Here is a 24994-nt window from a genome sequence, read left to right as displayed (position 1 = left end):
TTTAATGTAAACTTTTTGTTTCTTTGAGTTGATTCATTTTTTTCTATCTTTTGGAAACAATATTTCAGATAGCTTGATTGAAATTTTCCTTCAATATCAAATCAATATCATTTTGATCCGTTGTTGCGGGCCCCTTAAAGTAGTGGGGCCCGTATGCCGGTGCCTACTTTGCCTATTTGTTAATTTCGGAACAGCTCCAGGCTCTCTGATGCAGCGCTGTTTGCCACTGAATTAACCAGAATGTATAGAGGCCATGCTCTGTGGTTGCTCACAAACTCCAAAGCTGTTTTGTTAGGCAATCTTAGAGCCTATAAATTTATTAAAATCACATGCAAAATTTACACATGCACTTAACATTTATAATGGTAATCACAGACAAATTCAGCTTAGCATATCAAGTATCAAGTATATGTATTAACACGTTAATTTAATGTGACATGGGGGAACCCAAAACTGACAGCCTATGAACCTCTGACATTGCCATTTTCTGAAAGGTCAAATTCTTACCTGTGAAAAAGTGACTTTTTGTGGAGACCTTGTTAAAACTGTGCACGGAGCAACAGAGGTGCAGCATGGCCTGCATAGTGGCGATCATAACAATGCTCTGCAGAAGGAGTGGGAGTTCAAAAAACTTTCCACACCTAAAGGTGATGGAGAAACCAAGGATTAGAGGAAGGACATACAAAAGTCAGAATGTATACAAATAACTAAATCCTTCAGACCATTATTGTAACCGCACAGGTACTGAAACACAGGCAAAAGTAATGCAGTGCTGGCGCTTTATGAACACGTCAAACAAAAAAACTGTTTATCACTTTATCAAGGGGGCAGCATAAGGGAGTTTGGCTTTTATTCTCTTAGTAAACTCACCTCTTAGTGGTCAGATTCGTTATAACTTAGCTTTCTTTTTATTTTTCTTCTTTGTTTTAACTTGGCCTGCTTGGGCCCTGCCCTGCCCCAAGAGGCAAAGAAAAAGACACAAAAACACATGTTGTTCAGCATGGGACTGCCCTTTCTTGCTTGTTGTTTGGACGTTTCCAAAAACCCTCAGGTAAGCCTTTAGATAGTTACAGGTGAGCTCTGGCCATGTTCTCTCTGGTTTAGGCCTCTTCCTAGGTCTACTGCCCTGTCTTCTTGTGGCAGCTGATTGCCCAGTTTTTGCCTTTGATCTCCCATATGCCATACCCCACACCACCACTCGAGCTATCACCAGTGCTTAATTAGAACCGGTGGTTTCGGAGTTCGGCAGCGACACCTAATTGTCAATACCAGTACTTATGACAGTCTGCCACATGGTAATGCTGTTTGTCTAATTTAGAAACAAGCACACAACAACTGTTTATTAATTCAAGAAACTTTAAAAAGTGATTAATAGGCGCCGCCCACGCCATTCTAATAGGTTTGGGGGCCTGGAATAGTCTGTATTGTCACACTTGTATGGGTTTGATGGTTAGTAGTTGGTTTGGTGCTGTCATCGGGAGCCCTAACAGGGGCAATGGGTGGTGCAAGCTACAATGGCCTACTGACTAGGGCCCTGAAACTAATTATTTTATAAATTAAGCACAGGTTAGTTGTTTAGTGAATAATAAGAGAACATTATGTATTTATGGGGCTCAAACTAATGACAATGCCCTTTCTTGACAATTCATTTACTCTAAACAACTGTCTCCCCTAATCATCCTCATCCCTACAATGATTGCTGGTACATCATTCTGATGCCAAATACTGGCCCGGTCCGCATTATATATAAATACATAAAGTATGTGGAGTCGTTGTTTGTTTGACTTGGTAAACAGAAGCCTTATTTTTATATTTTTATGGGTGGGTTAATTTTGATATTTTGTGCCTTCCTGTGGATTTTCAGCAACTGTTTCTTAAGGATGAGTATGTCTGTTTTTAAAATTGTCTCCATGTATTCATTTTGTTGTGGTATGAAGGGATAATGTGCTCGTGTTAGGGCTCAAGCGCTGGGGGAGGTGGGGACGATTGCCCATCATGTGTAATAAACTGAACATTATATTTGTAGAGAGATTGACTACGTGTCAAATTTTGCTCATTATTCAGGTAGGGAGATAGAGAGGAAAACAGGGAAACAACATTGGAACCACAATAGACTGTTCTGTTTTTTCTAATTACACATACAACTTGTTAAACGGAGGGGGTAATCCTTTTTATTTGAAAAAGTGAGATAAGTTTGATTTTGCATTTATGAAATTAATATGAAATAGTCTTGGATTCTGAACTTTCAAATTTATTTTTTATAATATGTGTATATATACAAAACTAATGTATAATTATGGGTGGAATGTGAAAAATCATTGTGTGGGATAATTGAAAAAAAAACAAAAAATATTTCTAGATTTTGTTACAGAGAAAGAAGAAACGATTTTGAGGAAAATATGTTATTTTAACCACATGCACTGCATATCAAAGTTAAAGTATGGAGGCGTTGTGGTTGAGGTCATTTCTACAGATAAGACAAAAAAGAAAGGAGAAGCAGCTCTAAACAGTTAAGAATGTATCAATCAGCTGATAATGAGGCCTGTGACAAATTAACTTGTTAAAGAAAATTGATCTGCGTACTTAGTAAGCAGGGAGCATTTGTAGCCATAATAAAGTTGATCCCTTGCAGCATTTTCTTCCAACAAATTAAAAGGATTTAGTTCTCTAATTAACAGAATTAGTGAGGAACACAACACTAAAGTGCGTCCTGATCATGTGCTAAATCACTACATCCCAGGTCATTTGTCTACCAGTCAGAACTAAAGGAGATTTTGGGTCTCCCAGGTGTGTGTAAATTACCATGGTTTTTACATATAAGGGATGTATGCTATAGGATAGGTCTTCCAAACTTATGGAGTAACCTGGAGGTAGTGTGCCTGGTAGTTTCCCACCTAGAACTAGTAGGAGCCTATAGATCGCTCAAACTAGCTGATATCCAGGGGAACACCCAACGTGGTCACCTAACAGCTGATTTTCTAAATATTAAAGCTGAGTATAACATCAAGCCCTTTCTGGATGACATTCAACCTACCTTGGCAAGGAAGCTATAAATCCAGTTTAGAATAGGGACCTTGCCTTTTCGTGCCTTCACTAACAAATGGCTAAAGGCCTCCCCCTTGGGTGCCCCGATTGCAACTGGGTAGATGAGACTGTTATTCATGTCTTTTTCTTTTATCCTAGCTTTAAAACAGCCAGACAGCGATGGCTAGTCCCACTTTGCAGAAATCTGGGGTGTAGGCAGTCCATGGAGGCATTTAGAATATTGAGAACAGACACTCACCCACCCATTGTTTTTGCCGTTTAACGTTTTTTGAACTCCATGTGGCATAATCGCAGGGTGTTAAACTCACCACTCCAAGTATAAAACTCTCACAGAGTACATTTGGTCACATTCTAACTATTTTAATCATTTACATTTTTTTTAACTCATTCTTAACTTACTCTTTACCCTTTTTACATTCCAAAAACTAATATTATTGATGAACTGAAGCTTGACTAAATCAATATGATTTGTGGTAAATGTCAGAAGACGAGAAGAAGCTTTGAATTTTATTAACCCCCCCCCCCCCACCCTGTGATGAATTTTAAAGCTGTTTATAATTAAGTTTTGTTTGCATTTTATTTTCATGTATTGGTTTTGTCATGTGTTCTTTTTGCTATTGTTCGTACTATTTACTTTTTATGGTCTACATTGACCGAAATAAAGTTTGTTGGAATGGAATGGAAATTAATATGAAATAGTCTTGGATTCTTGACTTTCAAAATTATTCTTTATAATATGTTTATATATACAAAACTAAGGTATAATTATGGGTGGAATGAGAAAAATCATTGTGTGGGATAATTGAAAAAAACAAAAACAAAAATTCTAGATTTTGTTACAGAAAAAGAAGAAACGATTTTGAGGAAAATATGTTATTTTAACCACATGCACTGCATAACGAAGTAAAAGTATGGAGGCGTTGTGGTTGAGGTCATTTCTACAAATAAGACAAAAAATAAAAGAGAAGCAGCTCTAAACAGTTAAGAATGTATCATTCAGTTGATAATGAGACCTGTGAGAAATTAACTTGTTAAAGAAAATTGATCTGTGTACTTGGCAAGCAGGGAGCATTTGTAGCCATAATAAAGTTGAGCCCTTGCAGCATTTTCTTCCAACAAATTAAAAGTATTTAGTTCTCCAATTAACAAAATTAGTGAGGAACACAACACTAGAGTGCGTCCTGATCATGTGCTAAATCACTACATCCCAGGTCCTTATGTGACCTCCAACATGCACTGAAACATTCATACCGTCCATCATAATTTATATTTATTATTTATTTTTTTATTTTTTGCTTGAGTTTTATATAGCGCTGGCTAGACCCGGAGGTATCAGAGCACTTTACATGAGGAGAGTTACATAGGTTACAAGTTACACATTGCTACAGAAGGTACATCAATTACAAGTTGCATCCGTTGGTTCATGGCGTGTGGAAGGGTGAGGGGTAATGTAACAGGGCGATGGGAGGGAGATTAAGCAGAGAAAAGGCACAAGGATAAACAAAGCAGGCAGGGGGAGAGTGATTCAAGGGAGAGAGGAAAGAAATAGGGGAGGCAAGCAAGGAATGAAGGAAGGAAGAGGTGGGGGTAGGAGACACAGCGAGGAGGAAGTAACTGTGTCTGATGTCCGGCTGGGTGGGAGACAGCTCCCTGCGGCAAAGGGAACATTCCCAGTCTTCCATTTAGTGTGATTCCCTTCTTGCGGTGGACTCTCTCAACGGGGACGCTGAGACTCCAGGGCATAGATGCTGGATCCCTCCCCAACAAGGGGACAGGAGTGCATAGGTCACGGGCACACTTAGAAGAATGAGGGAGGGAAGAGGAGAGGGTAGAAAAACCCAGCGTGAACACAGTGTCCGACTTCCTGCAGGGTAGGAGACGGTTTCCAGTGGTAAGGGGATCAATCCCAGCACGCCACTATGTGAGACTCCCTTGTCACTGTGGACTCTCTCAGAAGGGTCTCTGAGACTCCAGGGCAAAAATGCTGGATCCGTCCCCAGCAAGGGGAGTAGGAGTGCTTTGGACAAGGGCATACAATAGGGGGCCATTTTAGGGAGTCAGGTTGGTAGGGTTACATCGGTTACAAGTTACACATTGTTACAGAAGGTACGGCAATTACGAGTTATATCCGTTGGTTCATGGCGTGTAGAAGGGTAAGGGGGTAGTGTAAAAAGAGCGACGGGAAGGGAGATTGGGCGGAGCATGGGCAAAAGAATAAACAAAGCAGGCAGGGGGAGAGAGATTCAGGGGAGAGAGGAAAGGAATTGGGGAGGAAAGCAAAGAATTAAGGAGGGAAGAGTATGGGGAGGGGGTAGGAGACACAGCGAGGAGACGAGGAAGTCCAGGCTAGACTCATACGTATCAGAGCGCTTTACATGAGGATTAGGACATGTTACAGCATTACATCAGTTACAGTTACATTAACCCCTTCCCTGCTCATGACGGAACCGTTCCGTCATGAGTCACGGTTGTCGTGTGCTCATGACGGAACGGTTCCGTCATGACAATCCTGCCGGCGGCCGCTCCGCCTGCGCGGCGCTGTTTCCCCGCCTGTGCGGGGCGACAACGCAAATGGGCGGAGTCATGACGGAACCGTTCCGTCATGAGCACAGCTCAACTGTGGCTCATGACGGAGCGGCTCCGTCATGAGCACAGGCCCGCCGCGCTGCCCCCCTGCCCCCCCCAGCGCTGCAGCGGAATGTCCGCAGCAGCGAAGGGGTTAAAGTTAAGTCCGATTGCTAGTGCATTCAATAAACATAGAAAATTAAGATTGATGGAGGGAGGGAAGGGAGCATAACGGGGAGATGAGGAAGAAGACGTTGTCTGATGTCCAGCTGGGTAGGTGCCTTCCCAGGGGGTGAACTAGAGTCAAGTTCCTCTATGGCTATATATAAAAGCTCCTTTTTGGTAAATAAACTACAATGTGACCTTCTCTACCATCCACTGACGATCGTGACAAGTGAATCAGAGAATCCACTAGCACCAATGTACTCTGTGCACTCACAATGTGAGCATCCTTCCCACACCATGCCTTCGCAGTCTTTGCCACTCTGTTGAGTATGTAGTGAATATCTGTCACCCCACTCTTGTTAAGTTTCATGTCTTCCATGGTGAAAAGCTTGCTCTAAAATCACCTTTCCAGACTCTGTGTGTCATTGTGACTTGCTGTTGTATTAAATGGTTGTTGCCCTCAGGTAGCACCCCTTTGGGAATATCTTCAGGCTCTACAAAGCTTGTGAAGTTTACATAATTTGCAGCGTTTTAAAAAGCACATAGTGCAGGAAGATATCCTGCATAAGTAGGCTTTGCATGAAAAGGCCTGTGCAAACATTCGCGTTCACCAGAAAAATATTCCTCGAAAAACACACTTATTGGCACAATCGTTGAACAAGATTCGTGAAGTTGACAAATTGTATGAAGTGTGAAGTAGGTTAACTTTGTAAAAGTGTGCTAGTGGAATTCAACTTTGCATACCTGTACCTGATCTGTGGGAAGAAAGAATAAAACATAAGCCAGCCGCCAAACCACTGGGCAGCACATTTTGGGGGCTTGTCAAACACAAATATCCAACACAGGGCTTTCCTTTGAAAAATAAAAATACAATGTCTGCAATAAGCTGGGGACCTTTTCCCAGCATGTTGGGACATTATTCAATTTTTCGTGCGTGGCACTGCCATGCACGGTGGTGGCAGGAAGGCAAAATCATGGCAGACAGGGTGTTAAAAAGCCATGCTGAGTTTTACAACAGTATTTTGCCAATGTTTACAATTTTTCCAGCAGCAGAGAAGAAAGCTCAACATTTAGAAAAACAGCATTTCTCACAAATGACTCTACCATCCAAGAGTCACTGTAGTGAGCATCTTAGATTGACAAGTACTTCCTCTATAATAATGTAATAGATTACCAAGAACTGAAATAATTTAGAAAGAAACAGCCAACAAACTTAATATACAAAGTAGGCAAACAAGTTCTTGAGTAAGTCTTGCGTGCGCTATGAGAATGAAACCGAGTGTCCAATACATACTTATAAACGAAACAGTAAAACAACCCATAGAGCAGCCATACCAATGATGTCTTAGTGCACGCATAGCTGGACTACCATAAAGGCGACCTTGATGCGTTCTCGCAAGAGTGAATGTCTTTAGAAGAAGGAAGATATTTCACTTTGCAACATTTTATAATACAGTGCACAACCCCATGAGCTATAGTTGACTTCAAAGCATTTCTCCCAGGCAAGGCATCTATAACAGTCACGAAGACCCTTTCCCTGATTCAGATGTTCATAGTATGCGCCACTGTAGAAATGAAGAGCATTTCAACATCCAGATTACAGATGGGCCACCTAGCCTTAGTGGTTGGTGAAGAGAAAAATACCTAAGACAAATTTTCTATTGGATATCAAGAGCAATGTCAACAGGAAGAATGGATGCATCTACTGACCTTTGAAAAATCAAGCATGTTTGCAGAGATTAGAAAAAAACAGAAGATCCCTAGCATGGTGGTCAGAAGTGACTGCCCTTAGAACTTTCACTTTCCACGTCATCAGTCTGAGTATATGGACACCATAGGCTCAAAGATCTTAAGGAAAGAAATGAAATCACATTAAGGCCCCATATGTGATTGTATTTATGACCTGGGTGAAGCTGGTGCACCAACAAATTGGAATACCTCCTAAAAACAGTGTTCTCAATTAAAAGATATTGTGATTAAGAATTACTGTTGCCAAAAGATAGACATTATCCTTCCTGACACAAACCATTTTTATTATCTATTGCACCGGAAATCTTTGCCCTAACTCTAACATGAAACCATACACAAACGCTCACCTTTATCAGATCCCCAAATATACTCCCAACACTTACCCATACTCTAAAACTAGACTGAAGATTATCCCTTCCACTAAACGTAGCTGAGGGCTAACCTTGACCCTAACTCAACTCTCATACTACCCCTAACGCTAATCTTTTTGTAACCTTGACCATAACAATCTACATTGCCCAAACACATATCCCTATTCTAATCCATATTTCTTACCTCTTTTTGAAAACATTTTCAAATTAAAAAAATAATAATTTCATGCTAATAGTTTCAAACTTTCAATTTTTCAGCATTTTAAATTTCAACTTTTGACCTTAAAACGCGGTACATGCTCTCCAATGGGTGAAACTTGAAAGCAGTGAATCCCAGGTATATGCACAAGAGTGGTTGGAACAGCTGAGGTTGGACCATGGCTTTTAGGGAGAGGCAACATAGGAAAAGAGAGCTCTTGGGCTGGTGAGGCCACCTGCTCCGGAGAGGGTGCATCGAGCTGTGCGCTGCTTGCACCCTTAACAGTAAGCTCCTTAGACAATCGCTTCTTGACTGACCCTTTCATGAAGGTTTCAATAAAAGGATCATATGTGGTCACCCTCAGATTACTTGAAACACAGTGGTGAATCCATGCAAATGTTGTTGCCTGACTTTTAAATGGTGGCGGGAGGATAGAAATCCCCAATGACACTGGCCCTGCTGGATGCACGGGGGAGTCTAAGAAGGCACACCTAGAGTGTATGGTGCACAAGTCAGGGGACATAAAGAAGCCTGAGAAAGATGTTGTTAAGCTGCTTCATGGCAGGATCACTGAGGATAACCCCAGGGCTCAGGTGACAAGTGGGGAGAACATCTGCATTAGTAGGTGTTAAGGGAATATATGTCGTTACTACGCATTCCGTTGCAACGCATGCCTTTACCACGCATGCGTTACAACGGAATGTTTTTTCTTCGCATTGCCCTTACCTCGATTTTGCCTTTACCCCGCCTTTTCTTTTTTGGGGGGGAGACCCCCCCAAGCCCCCTTTCTTCTTTTTTTTTCCTTTTTCTTAGGTCTTCGCCGACACTTAAGAAGGACTGACGCTTTTTTTTCCGACCAGGAAGATGTTTTTCCGTGATGACGTTGCTTGCGTGGTAAAGACGTCGTTGAAGCAATACGCTTTGTGAAGACATTTACGAGGTAAGTGTACCGTTGTAAACGTAACGCGTAGAAAATGCTTTGTGGTAAAGGCTGTTTCCCGTGTTAAGGTGCCTCACTTGTTCAGCCACATGGCAACTAATGCAAAGAAGCAATAAATGTTCGGCTTCAGTCTTGACCTCTGATAGAAGGATGGAAGAGTCAATGGTCATGACCACCGATGGAACTAGAGCTATTAGCAGATCGGCAGTAGCCATTAATCTTGCAGAGGATGAGTCTGAAAGATGCCTGCAATGCAGACTTCTTAGTCTCAGACTGCATAAGGACTTTTCCACCCTAGATGTAAGGTGCTTTTCTGAATGAGGCCCTTCAACATCCTGCCCTATTTTCAGAATCGAGGGTCATCAGAAACTGGAAGCATCACTCTATCTAAACTGAACAGTTCTTCCAAAATGATTAAAGTCTGCAAAACTCTGGTGCAGGCTTAAAAAGTTTAAGATGGTCTTTGAGATCTCCAGAATAGGGTCTTACCCGGGTGTGACTAAGTGAGTGATAGCTCGGAGCAAGCTCTCAAATAAGTCTTGTGTTTCAGTACCACTGGACAAGCTCCAGTTTAAGACTGCCTTTGTGGTTGCTCAAATAAGTAGAGGCAAGGTTTGTCTCAGTGTAGGATCTGCCCCAGAGGGTGAGGGAATTCCAGGAAAAGGACTATATCTTTGGAAACCAGCCCTTGAAAACAGGAGTCTCAATAAATTGGTATCAGCTTGCTTTACTATTGTTTATATTTGGTACATGAAAATACAACAACCCCTGTTGTAGTGGACATGGAAAGATCACAGTTTATTTCTTTATGTGGTTCATGATACCCAAACGGCAAAGGAATCACACTGAGAACAAGAGGGCATCCATTGCTCTGCCCACAAGCAATCAGGGCAATATGTTTAGAGGTGATTAAGAGTAATATGAACCACAAGATTCATATTCTCTGAATGCTGTGACCTGGGGGATAGGTGAGAGCCCATAGAGTGGGGAAGCTGAAGGGGGCATGACAATTTCACCCGAAGACCCTAATCTTGGGAATTCAGGAAGAATCTAAGAAACATGTGTTCACTTTTATTAGACCAATCAGGAAAGGGATAGGATATCGGTCTGGGCATGAGCATCATTTAGTGATGGTCTGACTTGCAATATATTCAGCTTTGTTTCAAAAAGATCCCTTTGATTCTTTCATATGTTGTACATTTTCAAAGACAAACAAGAATGTCATGGTTTCTCCAACATGCAGAATAGATCCAAATTCTTTAAAACAACTATACAGCTGACATGAATTTGCAGGACAAACCCCCACTTTTCAAGGCTGTAAGAGATTACAGTACATAGAACAATAATTGATATGCGTAAAGATCCCAATGATATAACGATAACACATATCAAATTTACTATGATACATGTTTAGCATATACTGCAGTGGTTCATACCAAAACTTATTTATTGGTGAGAGAGGATAGCTGAAAAGCTTGGCACCATTTGTAGCACAATTTACCTCAGAACCAGACACCTGTCCTTCTTAGTAAATTTATTTGCAGAAAACGTAATATCTTACTCTTAAGTGCACATTATGACTAGTTTCCTTAAAAAGGGTTCTGTAAATAGTGATGCATGGAAAATATGTGCTTGGAGTAAGAGCGCTCTGTTAGCTGTAGTACTTATGTATTAATTTCCTTGAGAGTGCTTGGAATTGTTTATATGGCAATTTCAGAACCCTTTACAGTGGTGCCTTACTAGGCGGCGTAGAGATTACACTAACCACATGTGGACAGTAACACATTGAGTGTGAAGCCTCTGCAGAATCACAGTCTAATATATGTGTGCAGTAGCAATTACTATTCTTTGAAAGTGGTAGAAATTGACCACAACCTCAAATTTGTAGTGAACATGCGTGTGAAGTTGGGACCTTACTTCTCCCCGGGCAGTTTGGAGTGTTCTCCCCTTGAAAGGACTTTGAAAATATGTCACATACATACGTAAATACATACAAATTACACAAAAATGTAGTAAAAAGTCATAGTTGTGAAATAAGACTGTTCATGATGTACCAAACAAGCTTGGCCCTCAGCAGGAGGTTTGGAAGTTTACCCACCCCAAGAAGGAAAAGTTGGAGAAAAGGAAATAAAATGGTGCATTTTCACTATTACTTCTCACATCACTAAAACAATGGGCAATGCAGGTAGTTCACAGATTTGTTTTTCAGATGGCCCGTCATTATTCATAGCACCTATCTAAACTCCTGCACTGAACTTCCTCTATTTTTTTTCCATTCTGATCCTTCCAAGTACATTCCCAATGTTATGTTATATTTATTTATAGCGCGCACGGCTACTCACCAGAGTGTCCTGGCCCGTGCAGTGGAAAAGGAAGCTAAGGCCTAGCAGAAGAGAAGGGTTTTTAGTTTTTTATTGAAGATTATAGGATCCTGGAGGCCGCGCAATGTCAGCGGCAGTGCGTTCCAGGCCAAACCAGCTATCCGAACAAAAGAGCTCCCGCCAAGCCTTTGGCGGTTAAACCTGGGGGTCTGCATCAGTAACTGAGAGGAGGAACGCAGCTGTCTCCCTGGGTTGTAAAAAGCAAATCTCTTCTGTAAGTAGATGGGGCCAAGACCATAGAGGGCCTTATGAGCAATGGTCAGCATTTTGAATTTTATCCGAGACTCCACTGGGAGCCAGGGCAGGGTGTGCAGATGTGCGCGCACACTACACCTATTCGACAGACCCAGTAGGAGTCTGGCTGCCGAGTTTTGGACAACTTGCAGTTTCTGTAGGAGGTAGCCACAAAGAGTGCGTTAGCATAGTCTAGACGGGACAAGATCAATGCACGGATCACCATTTCTTTGGCATATCTAGGGAGAAGAGGAAGAAACTTCCTCAGTGCCTTCAAGGTGCCAAAACAGGTCCCCGCCAGCTTCTTGACCTGTGTTGAAAAGTTCAAATTTTCATTGAACCAGATGCCCAGATTTTTTGCGGCATTTCTCTCTGCACTAGGCAGGGGGAAGCCAGGGCGCCACAGCCTCTCTCTAAAGTTGGCAGGAAACAAACCGTATAAGAGGACCTCAGACTTCACCTCATTGCACTTCAGCTGCGCCTGAGCGAGCCAATGAAACACAGAGGATAAGCAATGTTGTGCAGAAAGGACTGAGTCATCGTGCCTGCCCCAAGCGAACAGAAGCTGAGTATCATCAGCGTAGGCCATCACCTTAGCCCCTAGTGATTCCGCTTGATAAACCAGGGGAGTGAGATAGATGTTAAAGAGAAGGGGACTAAGGGAAGACCCCTGCGGAACACCAGTGTCCACCTGCTGAAGCACCAAGGCAAACGGAGGAAGCCAGACCAGCTGAGACCGGCCCTTCAGGAAGGATCTGATCCAGCGCAGCACAGACCCAGAAACACCTATCTATGAGAGGTGATCAAGGAGTAAGGAGTGGGGCACCTTGTCGAACGCCGCCGATAGGTCTAGCATAACTAGAGCTGCTCTCCCGCCGGCGTCCAGACACTCCCAGATCGCCTCCAACACCTCCAGCAATGCCGACTCTGTGCTGTGCAATGGCCGGAAACCAGATTGTGCCGGGTGCAGCAGACCCGATACCTCCGCATGATTGGTAAATTGATTCGTAACCACCTTTTCACAAACCTTAGCCAAGCTAGGCAGAAGCGAAATGGGACGATAGCTACTGGGTAGCAACGGGTCAAGAGATGGCTTCTTAAGAAGAGGAAGAATTAGTGCCTGTTTCCAAGACAACAGGACAACAGCCTCCCGGAGAGACATGTTAACCATTACATTGACTTCGGGATTAATGACATCCGCAGCGGCAGCCAAGAGTCTAGCAGTGCAAGGGTCATTTGGAGAGCCTGACTTCAAGCCCTTAAGAATTTTAAGTGAGCAGGCCGGATTGATTGGTATAAAAGTGGAGAGCAACTTGACAGGGGCAGCCGCCAATGGCCCCTGTGCGGCAACTGCGGACCACCTAGAAAGGGCCGCAAGAGTATCTTGAATACTGAGTATTTTATCCAGGAAAAACTCAGAAAGAGTGTTGCACCAGGACTCCGAAACTGGCGCAGCATAAGCCTGAGGAGTGGGGGACATAAAACTCTGCACGATCGCAAACGTCAATACGTGATGTATAGTATCCGCCTTTAGCGACCACAATGGCAGCTCTAAGAGCGAGTTTAGCTTTGGAGCAGTAACCACTGGAGCGCCTCGCCCTCTCCAATACTTTGCAGTCGTGTTTCAAGGCTTTCAGCTCTGGAGAGAACCAGGGTTTGGAAGGTGAATCTCTTGTCAGTTTAGACGGACGCGACGCGGATAGGGCAGATACCGAATCAGCAATCTAGTCTGAAAACCTGAACACATTCCCCTCAAGGCCTTCTTGGAGAGAGGGCCAGGAGGCAACCGAAGAACTGATGAACTGGAGAGGATCAATTCTACTATAAGTCGGACGGCGCAAGCTGCATGCCGGTTGCGCAGGCCGCGTAACTTCCCAAGAGAAAAATATAGGGAAGTGGTCCGACCAAGAGACTGGCAAGGGCTTTACAACCAGGATAGGAAAGTTCTAACAAATAGGGTCTAAAGTGTGGCCCCCTTAATGGGTAGGGTGACTAACCCTTTGCGAAAGCTGCACCGTGTGAAGAGAGTCAAGAAAGACAGCAGAGTCACACACCTCAGGTTGGTCAAGGTGATGGTTTATATCACCAATCATTTGTGCTAGCGGCTCTTTGGAAGGACAGTATAAAAAACAAAGAAAACATTATACTACCATCTTGCAATCTCATACAGTACACAGGAGAGCTAGAAAGATTTTATAGGCTCATACGGGAATTCTATTGCTCAGTTTACAGAGACCTTACAGGCTCAAGCTGCTGACAAACTGTACCATGCCTATAAGCCTGGGTCTCAGAAAGCATTGGGGATTAACACTCAAAATCAAATTTTAGATGTGGTTGAAAAGTCAAACAGATTATGCCTAACCATCAGCCTATCATTTAATAAAAAAATACACACATTTTGCAGTCAAATACAAGCTTTTAATTTTAGAAAAATAAACTCAATTTCCCAAAAGCTTAGAATTGTCATGAACCTATGTGGGAAGTCTTTTCATGTAGTGCGTGATGACCAGCAAGGTGGGGTTGCTGTGAAATGGGATGCATCCCTTAGCAGTGTGATGGATGAAGAAGTGTGAGAGACAGGCACACATGCTTTGCGCATCCCTGCAGTCGCCTTTGTGGCATTTCTTATGTTCATAGCACACTTAACTGGTTACTGTACTGGGTTGTCTGGTCTGAGAAATTTAGTTTAAAGGTAATGGTCCTGAGCAGGCATAGGTTACAATGGTGGCTTCTCCAATAAGGTGGAGGAGCGTAACCCCACTGCTCTTCCGGCAGTGAAAAAGAGAAAAATAAAATGATAATAAGAATGTCCTTATTATTTTATTTTTTGCTACTGCAGGGGTGGGTTATGGTGGGGCGGGCTGGTGGCTCAGGGAGAAGGAGTGGTTCATGCACTTACGTGAGCGTGACTGCTTGGCCAGCCGTCTTGGCCCAGCCAAACATTCATGCGCACTTTGCACATTCCCCACCAGGCTGTAATTAACAGCCTGCTGGTGAATATGCACAGGCTCCCTGTCCCCATCTGAGAGCCAATCCACGGTGCTCAGACCTGGCTCAATGGAGCCTCCGGTGCTTCCTGCAGCTTCTTCCGGACTAGAGTCGGGAAGATAAGCGAAGCAGAGACGAAGGTGAGGTGGCTGAAAAGGTAAGTGAGTTTTTATTTTATTTTTTCAATCCCCCAATTTTCCCTCACGCCTCGCCATCCACGTTCCCTCCCAGCTGCCACTGATAGGTTAAAGGGAGAAAGTGTGGAGGGATATGCTGAGATGGACTTTGTTAGCATCATCCCATATCTGATTCTGATTGCGAGATGTCAAGAAGTGGACATAGTATGTAGCTTCTTAGGACCTGCAGTGGTAGACTCAATTAAATTGTTCTGTTGGCCAGCAGCATGTTTGTGATGGGTGATTTATTTGCAGTGGACTGATACAATACTGGGTGATGAACATTAGCAGTTTTGTCTTATGTGAATGGAAGTGTTTCAAGCAGTAAAAGGAATTATTATGCAGCCTGTATGAACTACAATCGGCCGCCCAACTGCTAAGTGTTATGATATTACTATTAGTGCACGTTATATATTGTATTAGTATTGTAATTGCAGTTATAAAGTTCTAACTACCCCATAGGAGATGTCGTAGCGCTTTACGCCTGACAGCATGCTGCTCCAGATCCCAGGCCCAGGGCGAGCCTTGAGCCCCAAGACTGTCCTTTAAATCTGACACAAAAGAGCAAATGTTTCAAATGTTTCAATAAGAGAAAGTAAAGTTGCAACTGTTCTGCACTTCCTGGTGGTGGCGACAAATTACTCGAAAAAAAGTCCGAAAATTCACGTTTTAAAGGTGTATGGGGTTTTTCTGGACCGTCAAACCTAATTTTTACCTTGTATTTTCTTCCTGTGGAGGTCTACTTTAATTTTTTCCCACTCACTCACTCCTCTTTTTATACAGATCCTCAGCGCTTCCACTCAGGTCCCACTTTCCCTATGTGGCATACCTTTGCACTCACAAGTGTGCCTGATTCACATATTGAACACCACTCCTGCACTTACAAAGTGAAAGCACTGCTTTATTGAAACAGAAGTTATATGGAAAGTGAGTAAGTACAGCTTTGTGGAGAAAGTTTCAAAGGTCCATTACTGTTACTTGATTTCTTGCTAATATCCAGACTGAAAATCCTAACCTTCCCCCCTCAAGCTTGGCCCCATTAATAATTGAATGCAGAGCTCATTATGATGCCTTTCACTTGTTCCAAGGACATTTGATGGCGGAGAGACGTTTACAAGAGTTCTTTGCAGAAAGAACAAACGCCAACTTTTAGAATTCCTTTTTAATTAAATGCTGAAAGGACATTGATATTCCTCTCCTAGCAATCATTAAAAATGAATCCGGGAGAGGAGAAGCAGATTTGACTCCTCGCCAGGTCGGGTAATTTCCATCAGTGTCAGAAGATGGAAACAGACCGCTGCTGACCCTATCAGTCATTCATCGCATAAACTCCTTATTCGCGTCCCAAGTGGGGTTCAGGATAGAAGTGACCTAGAGAGAGGGGAAGATTCTACAGTAGAGAAGGCAGATTTGGGAGGGTGAGTTTAGTGTGGGGGGGGGGGGGGTTTGAGTGGACAGCAGTGCCTCTGAAATGCCCATAAGTCTGGGGCACAGCCTGGCATGAGGCAGTGGCTTAACGCAAGTTGAAGGGGCCTCCCTGCAAGTTCCATGGAGGGTCCACCTTCGGACTTCACCAGGAGGTCTCAGGCAAGGGTACTGTGCTGAAGGGGGCCCGTACAGCTCAGGGCACCCCACACTGTGTGGGCTTTGGGGGCCTGTATTATGCCACTGGCATGAGACTGATTCTATGCACCCCCATGCAACTTCTCTCTGACCCAGCCTCTCAACCTTCCACCCAATCTTAAAAAATTACCTCCCCTCAGTGGCCATCCCAGCTACGTATCCCAGGCCATCCCAGCCACGTTTCCCAGTCTGTTGCTTCTGTGATTTCTATGAATTTGTAATTTTTGTACCTTATGTGCTGTTTTTCATTCGATGTCGATGGCATTGAGAAAAATTAAGATTCTCCTAAATAAATGGCAAGAGAATCTGAATTTCATTAAAGACACGGAGCTCTGTACAAGCTTCAATAAATATATTAGTAAATAAACGAGGCAGTAAATCCTACCAGAAGAAAATCCTGAGGATGTTGGCCAAGAGCAGAACAAGACAGACCCATGTAGAGAAGCCCTCAGCGTTGTTGGTTCTCTGGATATCCTTATACTGAGGGACGTACGGAAGGACGCCGCCAAATACCATGAAACAAGAGGCCATCCATGACAGCAGTGACGGCGAGCCAGGGTCACTCAGATCTTCCATGTTCAACGTGTCCATTGCTTCATGCTGTGGTCAGGTAGCTCCTTCCCTGATAGAAAAGAAGACAATATGGTTACTAGGGAGCACCATTCTCACTCTCACAGGAAACAGTACTCTTCCATCGAATGAGAACTACGACAAAGGGGATGGAGGGCACGGGCAATGATAGCACAAAGACGGAACTGAAAGGGAAGTCTTAGGTGGCAGAACAGGAAATGACGTGAAGGGCTGACCTACATAATTTCCTACAAGGGTCAAGGACTCTGAAAGGTCTGTAAGGCCGGGACAGTCAGTCTTATGGTAGCAATGTCACTGGCTATGTCCCATGCCACAATTTTACAGAATCAATTATTGTAATGCATTACACTACTCCACAATATCAATTACCAGATTGCTTCATATTATACTGTCAGTGAATGGAATGGAATGACTCGTAATAAAACAGGATTAAAGAACTGAGATGCGCCATATTTCACAAAATGGTCGCCCAGTGACTGAAAAACTTAAAATGCCTCATATTACACGGAGGCAATTTATTTAACATCAAACGCCACACAGAATAAAAAAAATGGAGCGCCTTGCATTACACAGTATTGCTAATGGGATGACACGAGAGTCAGATTTTTATTTATTAAGATAGCTCTCATCCTGCACATACTTTGTCTTGGAATGCCTTATACTGTACATAATCAGTTATTGAAATATATAGTATTGAACGTTATCAATCATTGGAGCGCATCCCATTTCACAGTGTGAGTTACTGGAATGCCTGGCACTGCAGAGAATCTGAACACCATGCAGTGCACATAATTCAGAATTTCTGCTGCTAACCTTTCTGGGATGACTTTTGTTGCTAATAGGAATTGTTGAAATGGCACACTATGAACATATTTATTGCAGTATTATATAACAAATATACTTAAATATTGTAATGCTTCCAAATTCAAATAATTAATATCAGGAAGTCCTCATGCAGCATCTAAATAATTTTTCGAAAAGCCCACACAGACAAGTAATTATTGGAGTGCCTTATTTCATGCTTCTTAACTATAGAAATGGTGCATTATTTATAACATACTAATTAGCTGTTGGGATACCTCTTGTACCCATACTTTATTACTGGAATTTCCCATGTTACACACTGCTAATATTGTATTGCTTCGCATCCCACATAATTATTTTTTATGAGCTATCTGCACCAAATTATATCACTGCCTCATGTTTTATCTAATTAAATATTTAAATCCCTCATATTGCATATAATTAACAATTATAGAGCATCGGTTTGGATAGAATCAAGGGGCCTTATTCACAAAGAGCCTCCGCACTCGTGGCAGAGGCCCCGCAGTCGTGGTGAGTCTCCAAACTCAGGGCGGAATCTCCACAACGAGAACTCTCATTGCCAGTGCCGCATTAAACCCTGTGGAAGCCCCTAGGAAGTCGAAATTTCAGGGGCCCCCCTCACAAATTATCTTGTAATACATTTTGATTTTACCAACCAACAATTTTAATAAACCAATTTTATTACACAAAACTAAACATTAGCAATTATTAAAGTTATTAAACAAAAATCAATTGGAAATAATTTAAGAAAGCTTGATTGTAATTTTCTTTGAAGATCAAATAATATTATTTTGATCCGTTGTCGCGGGCCCTTGAAAGGAGTGGCGCCCATTGGGTGGTGCCTACTTTGCCTATTTGGTAATCTGAAACTGCTCATTGCGGAGATTCCGCCCAGAGTGCAGAGACTCCCCCACGACTGCGGGGCCTTCACTACGAGTGCGCAGATCCTTTGTGAATCAGGTCCAAGCAGTAGGTTGCCACTAGCACAAAATCAATAGCAAGCTGCTTTGTAATTCTGGTTGTGTGCATGCTCAAGTGAGGCTCTTGAGATGGTGATTTGATTATTGCAGTTATTGCATTACTTCATGAGGTCCTGCAGCAGCACTTCATGGCCATTTTCACTAAAGGAACCATCCAGTGAATGTGACAGAGTGTCACAAAATCCAATCAGACGTCAACAGACAACGAAACATTCTACCCCGCGTATTGCTGGTGATTTCCAGATTGGGTAAAGGATTGGCTACTCTAATTCTTCAGAATTCTGATACCGTTGTGGCTGTGAACTAGAAAGACACAATTCAGCGAGTGGGATCATAGGATTATAATTTTAAAACTGAGACACAGACCCAATAAAAAGACAAAACACTTGTAATCGATGCTTGAAATGGGCAGGCGCTGTCAGTTGTTAGAAGAATAAGAGTACCAGGACGCGAGAGCTGAGGTACAATACTTTGAATAAAAAAGTACCACCAGTTCTCAATAGTAAACAGGTACAGAGCCCCAGTATCTCCAAATCAGAGAGAAATAGTTGCATTTAGGGGGTCAGAACCCAGTTCTTTTTTGGCGAGGGGACGAAATACTAAAGCACCTTTCCATTGATCACCAGACAGAGTCTCTAGATTAAAAATGCAGATCTCCAGCCATTCCTCACAGAGTGGCATTTAGGGTAACTTTGACTGGGTTGCCGAAGACGAAAGCAACTCCGTCCCTTTTAGGTCTCTCCTGACCCAGCGCATGCGCTGGTCTGGCGAGACTTATTGAGAGGGCTCCAAAAAGTGCTACCAGGCCAGCCTAGAGCCACAGTGCATGGGCGCGGGCGCGCACGCCGCGCTTTACCGCGATTACTTTCACTTTCGCCGCTTTAATGTTTGATCGTGATCACGGCCGCTTTGCATAGCCAATAGGTCTCGATTTTGGGACCATATAAGTATTTAGTTATGCAACTGTTGCATGGCTAAACACTTATAAGGTCCCAAAGGCGAGACCTATTGGCTAAGCCAATGCTTGTTTTGTCTTCCTATCAAGTTTGAGCAAATATTCATTTTCCAGAATGGCTATGTGGATGCAGGAATAGCCGACGGGGGAAGCCAGGTTTCAGTAAGAAAGCATATGTCTGGCTGATGAGTGGTTCCAAGGTCACATTTTTCGGTAGTAGTTTTAGGGAGGGAATTTTGGAGTTGTGGAGCCTTTGTTTGTTCTCATTTAATAATGCTTCTCTTAGCTGACACCTGACCTCAAAAGTGTTGACTTTTGGTTAATGTTGTTGATGCCTGAACGCAGACCTGACACCCAGAGCCTGTTATTTTTTAATATACAATTCTATGCATAGCCATCCGTATGTACGTTACTTCTGGCTGCTAGAAGTGCACATCTTGTATCGTATTGTTTGTGGCGAGCTTTGTATAATGTGTAAATATTTGTGGGGGGTTTTTGCACACCAGGGACTCACACTCATTATATGCAGCTCAATTTGAAATATAAGTCCAAAGGTACACTGTAACTAGAGTCAGGCCTACAATTGAAAAAGGAAACAAAGACTGTTTGTTGACAGTCTGTAAAAATGTGTATTGGGTGGAAATCTTGATTTTGTGAACCGGGGCAGATGTTAGAATACAATGTAGCAAAGTATGTACAGTAGGAAACAGCTCAGGACACACACTCCCAGCAGGCTTGTACATTCCCAGCAGACATAGCTTACCAGGCTAGGATGCTACAATTAGGGAAGAGTGGATGCAGGTACAGATCAGGTAGGTAGGTGCATATGTTGAAATAGTTATTATCACGTAGGTCAGCATATATGTTTGGGAGTCAGTTATGTAAGCCAGTGCCCCACCAGCAGCGTGATGGTGTCAGCTCAGTTCATGGGGTGCTGCCCCTCCTTCCAGCTGACACCCACAGAATCCTGGAGACCCCTTGGCATCAGAAATAGATTCATGGAATATGTTGCATCAGGGCAAGGTAGCGAACGAGTGATAGACGCAGGACTCAACATGGAGTCATTCTGATTATTGCGCCTAAATGTGTCTACCCACACGCACACATTTGCCTTTGCGTTGTGCAGGGTTGCTTTGAAGTCCCTTTTGGAGACTGCATTAACTTCCTTCCACAGCAGAGGCTACTGTGATAATTTGGGGTGTAGCATTAGCAGCGAATGTGGGGTGTGGCACACCCCAAATAAATGCGTTCTCGGCTTGTAGTTGGGTCTAGGGGTCCTGAGTCAGGTCTGCTATGAAGTCATCCTAATTCCAATGAGGCTTTAACTTATTCATTTTTTGGATCAGCTACCGTGCCTTTACTCCGCCTGCCAAATTTCCTTGAGGACATTGGTAGAATCCACCATCATGGCGGTTTCTGTCAGTCTAGAAAATGTTTACTGAAGGGTTCCATCAAACAGTGGCTGCCAGCCAGCCAGAAAACGTTTCCAAAGTTTTTTATTTTTTAAAATAATAAACTCCTAACACCACAGTTTGTTTTTGATAAATAAAAAAACGAATGAGCTCTACACAATGGGAGAGTTCTCTCAGGGTGTAGTGGTCATTTATCTTTTTTTTTACTGTCCCTCATCACCAGGAGACACCTGGCAGTGACGGTCAGTTAAAAATAAACATCTGACCATCCACTCTAAATAGAGCAGAGGGTCTGAAGGCTTACGTATGACAGCTCCTACTCCGTTGGGCACTTGGAGGTAATTTTGCACTGACCGAGCATATTTTCCTCCATCTGCATAAAACTTATGGTCTGTCTGACTCAAAATCTGGTGGGCGGACCTTGCGTTTGGCAGACATGGTACAGTTCTCAGTCCGTCAAACTCTAAACCAACCGCAGAGGCCCTTGAAATGCAAATCAGTATCGACTCCGCTCCTCCTGGGAACACTCTATCGTTTACATTGGTCATCTCACCCATTCACCCTGTGGCCCACCCCTTTTTTAGGTAGTAAATTTGAGATTCACAACCCCAGACTAAGTTACGCCTCTAGTGATAATACCTGGGTTGGACCACCAAGGACACATGAGTAGTTTACTGTGAAATCCTAGCCTATAGGTCTTGTGTCTGTCTGCCCTTGTGAGCCTGCAAGAGTCCTGCATATTCAGAAGTCCAGACAAATTATCATTGCCAAATGTCACTCATTTGTTGAGCACCAACTGCAGGCCTGTCTTGCTGAGAAGTTGCCTCTTTGTGTTGTTATTTCTAAAAGTGAACCATCAGATCTCTTTGATGGCATTTGGGACCCAGTATCTCCTCCTTCACTGAGACAGTAGTAGCACACCTGGGCTGAAGTGCATATCAAACACACCTGAATCTGAAGAAGCTGAAGTAGCGCTTAGAAGATACCCCTAGGTTAACACTTATATAGCACTTCAGGCCACTGTGCATGAACAGCCATGAATGACCTTCTGAATGTGCTCTTAGAAAACTCTAGTATTGAATATTGGAATGTTGGCCACATCCGGAGCCCACTCGCTCCTATAATGGAAGTAGGAGCAATGAGCTGCTGTAGATAAAAACACAGGAGGAACCAATATTACAGAACTATATATCTACACTGTACAACAATCTATGAGGTTTTTGTGCTGAAGTAATTGCTTAAAGTAGAGATTCAGCATCTTGGAAGAAGCAGAAGACTTCGGTGCTGTTACAACTAAGTTTAACATAAAAGCACCAATTATAACTCCATATGGTCTCTGTTGAACCGCTAGTTAATTTGGGGTCATAGCTCTAGAAAGATATATGAGTAAATACAGACAGCACACTAATGAATCCAAGATGGCAAAAATGAGCAAGAATGAAATAGCAAAATGAGGGAAGGTTTCTTCAGTCAAAGCAAACTTCCTATTGAGTCTGGTGCAGGAAACAGGGTCAGCACACAGTTGCAGGGTGGCTTGAAGGGAGGCTGGTCCAGGCTTCTGCCACGGTCACAGTGATGTGCCTCTAAATCTTGTGTGTTCAACTTTGACAAACATTTTTCCTTCTTCTACTGGACAGGCGCATCGGCCAATATGTAGTGTGGGCCAATCATGAACTAAGAATCACCAACATGTTAGCGACAGTCGAAAGTGACATCACACAACGTTTGACCCCTCAGATGACACAAGGCAAGCTAGACCTCTTGCCTCACTCTAAATCCCTACAGAGAGTCTGGTTTGCTGTGGACAGGTTAAGGCAGGAAGGAGAGGCTGCTAGAGTAAGTAAGCAGGTTTCAAAGAACTTTATTTACATTCTGTTCATTTCGATGCCCAAGAGCTGGAGTAGTAAGGGCGATGTCAGAGATACCAAGGACAAGTCAGTGTTAGGTGCTCCTATCCCCAGCAATTTCTAATTGACGTGTATGCGTCACATCTGAGATCTTGCAGGCTTTCTGAGTTAGGTGAAGCATCTCAAAGATGGCTCTGTTTTTCCCTAGAAGCCGGTCAAAGATGTTAGGCAGATGTGTTGTGGTACCCGTGCTTCAGATGCAATATTATTCTGGCCCCTCTCATCTGGATAACTTGAAGGTGTTTTAGCTCCTTGAAGAAAATTGTAGCTACCATTGAAGTAATTTAGGCAGAATAGTATCTGTGCCAGAACATACTCAGTCCTTTGCTGAGATAACATGCAGTTATGAGCATGTGAGTGAGCACAGATAATTGTCATCATGGTTGCTTGCAGTAGGGAGGACATGGGCGGGGTCTAACTAGATTCCAAAGTTTCTGTTTCTTTGTTTTTTGTTCAAAAATGTTTAGTCTGCTTTTGCCCACAAGACAAAATATTATACATTCTACATACATATATACATACAATCATATATATATATATATATATATATATATATATATATATATATAAATATATATATATATATATATATATAGATAGATATAGATAGATATAGATATATATAGATATATATAGTTTTCTAAGCTGTGTATTATCAGACAATGTTTAATTTAATGCAGCGATCTGCAAGATGCAATTTTCTTATGTTGTAAAATAATGGGTACGAGAACACATACATCAAATGATTCACTTCCTCACGAGTGCAGTCGTCATTTGCAGGCATCGAAATCCACATAAAAGGACATTTCTACCAATGTACCTGTCACAACCTAATGTTAGAAAGGCTCCATGGGGCCATTCTACAGGGAGTTCCAGCACATAAAGTTCAGGGGCATTGTTTTATTCAACATTCTATTATGGGGTGAAAGGTTGTGAGCATCCCATGCACTTAGTTCAACACAGGGCCAACTTCTCATTTTTAACCTTTCTCGTAAAAAGAAAATAATTTTTATCAGCAGACTTATAAAATGAACAATATAAACATTTGAGAAGGAATCAATCAAGAGCAAATTAGGACTAATTGTGTGCCTAATTCATTACCATTCATCACTTTGGTCTAAAAAACTGTCCAATTGATCATAAATATACACTAATACAGTTTCCCCCTCTTCAAATGGATACTTCCTTGGAGAATATGAAAAGCCTTAAGCCTGGCTCCCCCTCGGACCCCTGCCCAGCAAATTTGCTGGCTTCGGTGGCCGAGGTCATTAATCTAGCCGCTAATCATGTCCTCAATTCCTCACTGAGGACCGGCCATGTCCCCAGCAAATGGAAAAATGCCAAAATCCTGCCATTGATAAAAAAGTCCTCAGCTGACCTCTTGGTAGCGCATCCAATTATAGACCTATCTCACTGCTCCCATGTTTTTTCTAAGACTCAAGAGAAATATGTTAACTCAGTCATTTCGGAATATGTGGAAATTAATAATCTCCTCCATCAGAGCCAGTCTGGTTTTAAATTTAATTTTAGTACAGAGACGGCTCTGCTTGAACTTTCAAGATGAGGCTGGATAAGTGGGGGAAAGCTGTATTGATTTTGCTGGACGTCTTCGCGGCTTTCGACACCTCGCCACATGACCGACTCCTGCATAGATTGCAGGAGTGTGGCCTAGGTGGCACGGTTCTAAAGTGGCTGTCCTGCTTTTTGGAGGATAGATACCAAGAGGTCTGGTCTCCCCCTTTTGCCGTTCCCATTCCTTCTATGAAGGTGGGTGTGCCTCAGAGCTCAATCCTGAGCCCCACACTTTTCAACCTTAATATGTGTCCCCTTGCTCCCTTGGCAGAAGCTTGCGGTGCTACAATAATTTCCTATGCTAACGACACGCAGC

General features: G+C 42.8%; 1 protein-coding gene and 1 long non-coding RNA gene across 3 annotated transcripts in view; one reads left to right on the top strand and one right to left on the bottom strand.

Annotated features, from left to right (window-relative positions):
• LOC146776458 (uncharacterized) overlaps positions 1-24994 on the top strand; it is a 404315-nt gene that overhangs the window by 32630 nt on the left and 346691 nt on the right. The window lies entirely within an intron of this gene.
• Positions 1-24994, bottom strand: part of LOC146776459 (solute carrier family 66 member 2-like) — a 172549-nt gene that overhangs the window by 117346 nt on the left and 30209 nt on the right. Inside the window, exons 2-3 of the mRNA XM_085638538.1 lie at positions 16822-17058; positions 508-641 (exon numbers count right to left, since the gene is read on the bottom strand). Of these exons, the coding sequence (XP_085494664.1) occupies positions 508-641; positions 16822-17027 (340 nt within the window). The 5' untranslated portion in view covers positions 17028-17058. The remainder of the gene's footprint in view (positions 1-507; positions 642-16821; positions 17059-24994) is intronic.

Source organism: Triturus cristatus, chromosome 12, assembly GCF_964204655.1.
Source record: "Triturus cristatus chromosome 12, aTriCri1.1, whole genome shotgun sequence".
In the NCBI taxonomy this organism is placed as follows: Eukaryota; Metazoa; Chordata; class Amphibia; order Caudata; family Salamandridae; genus Triturus; species Triturus cristatus.
This window is presented reverse-complemented; position numbering and strand designations above follow the sequence as displayed.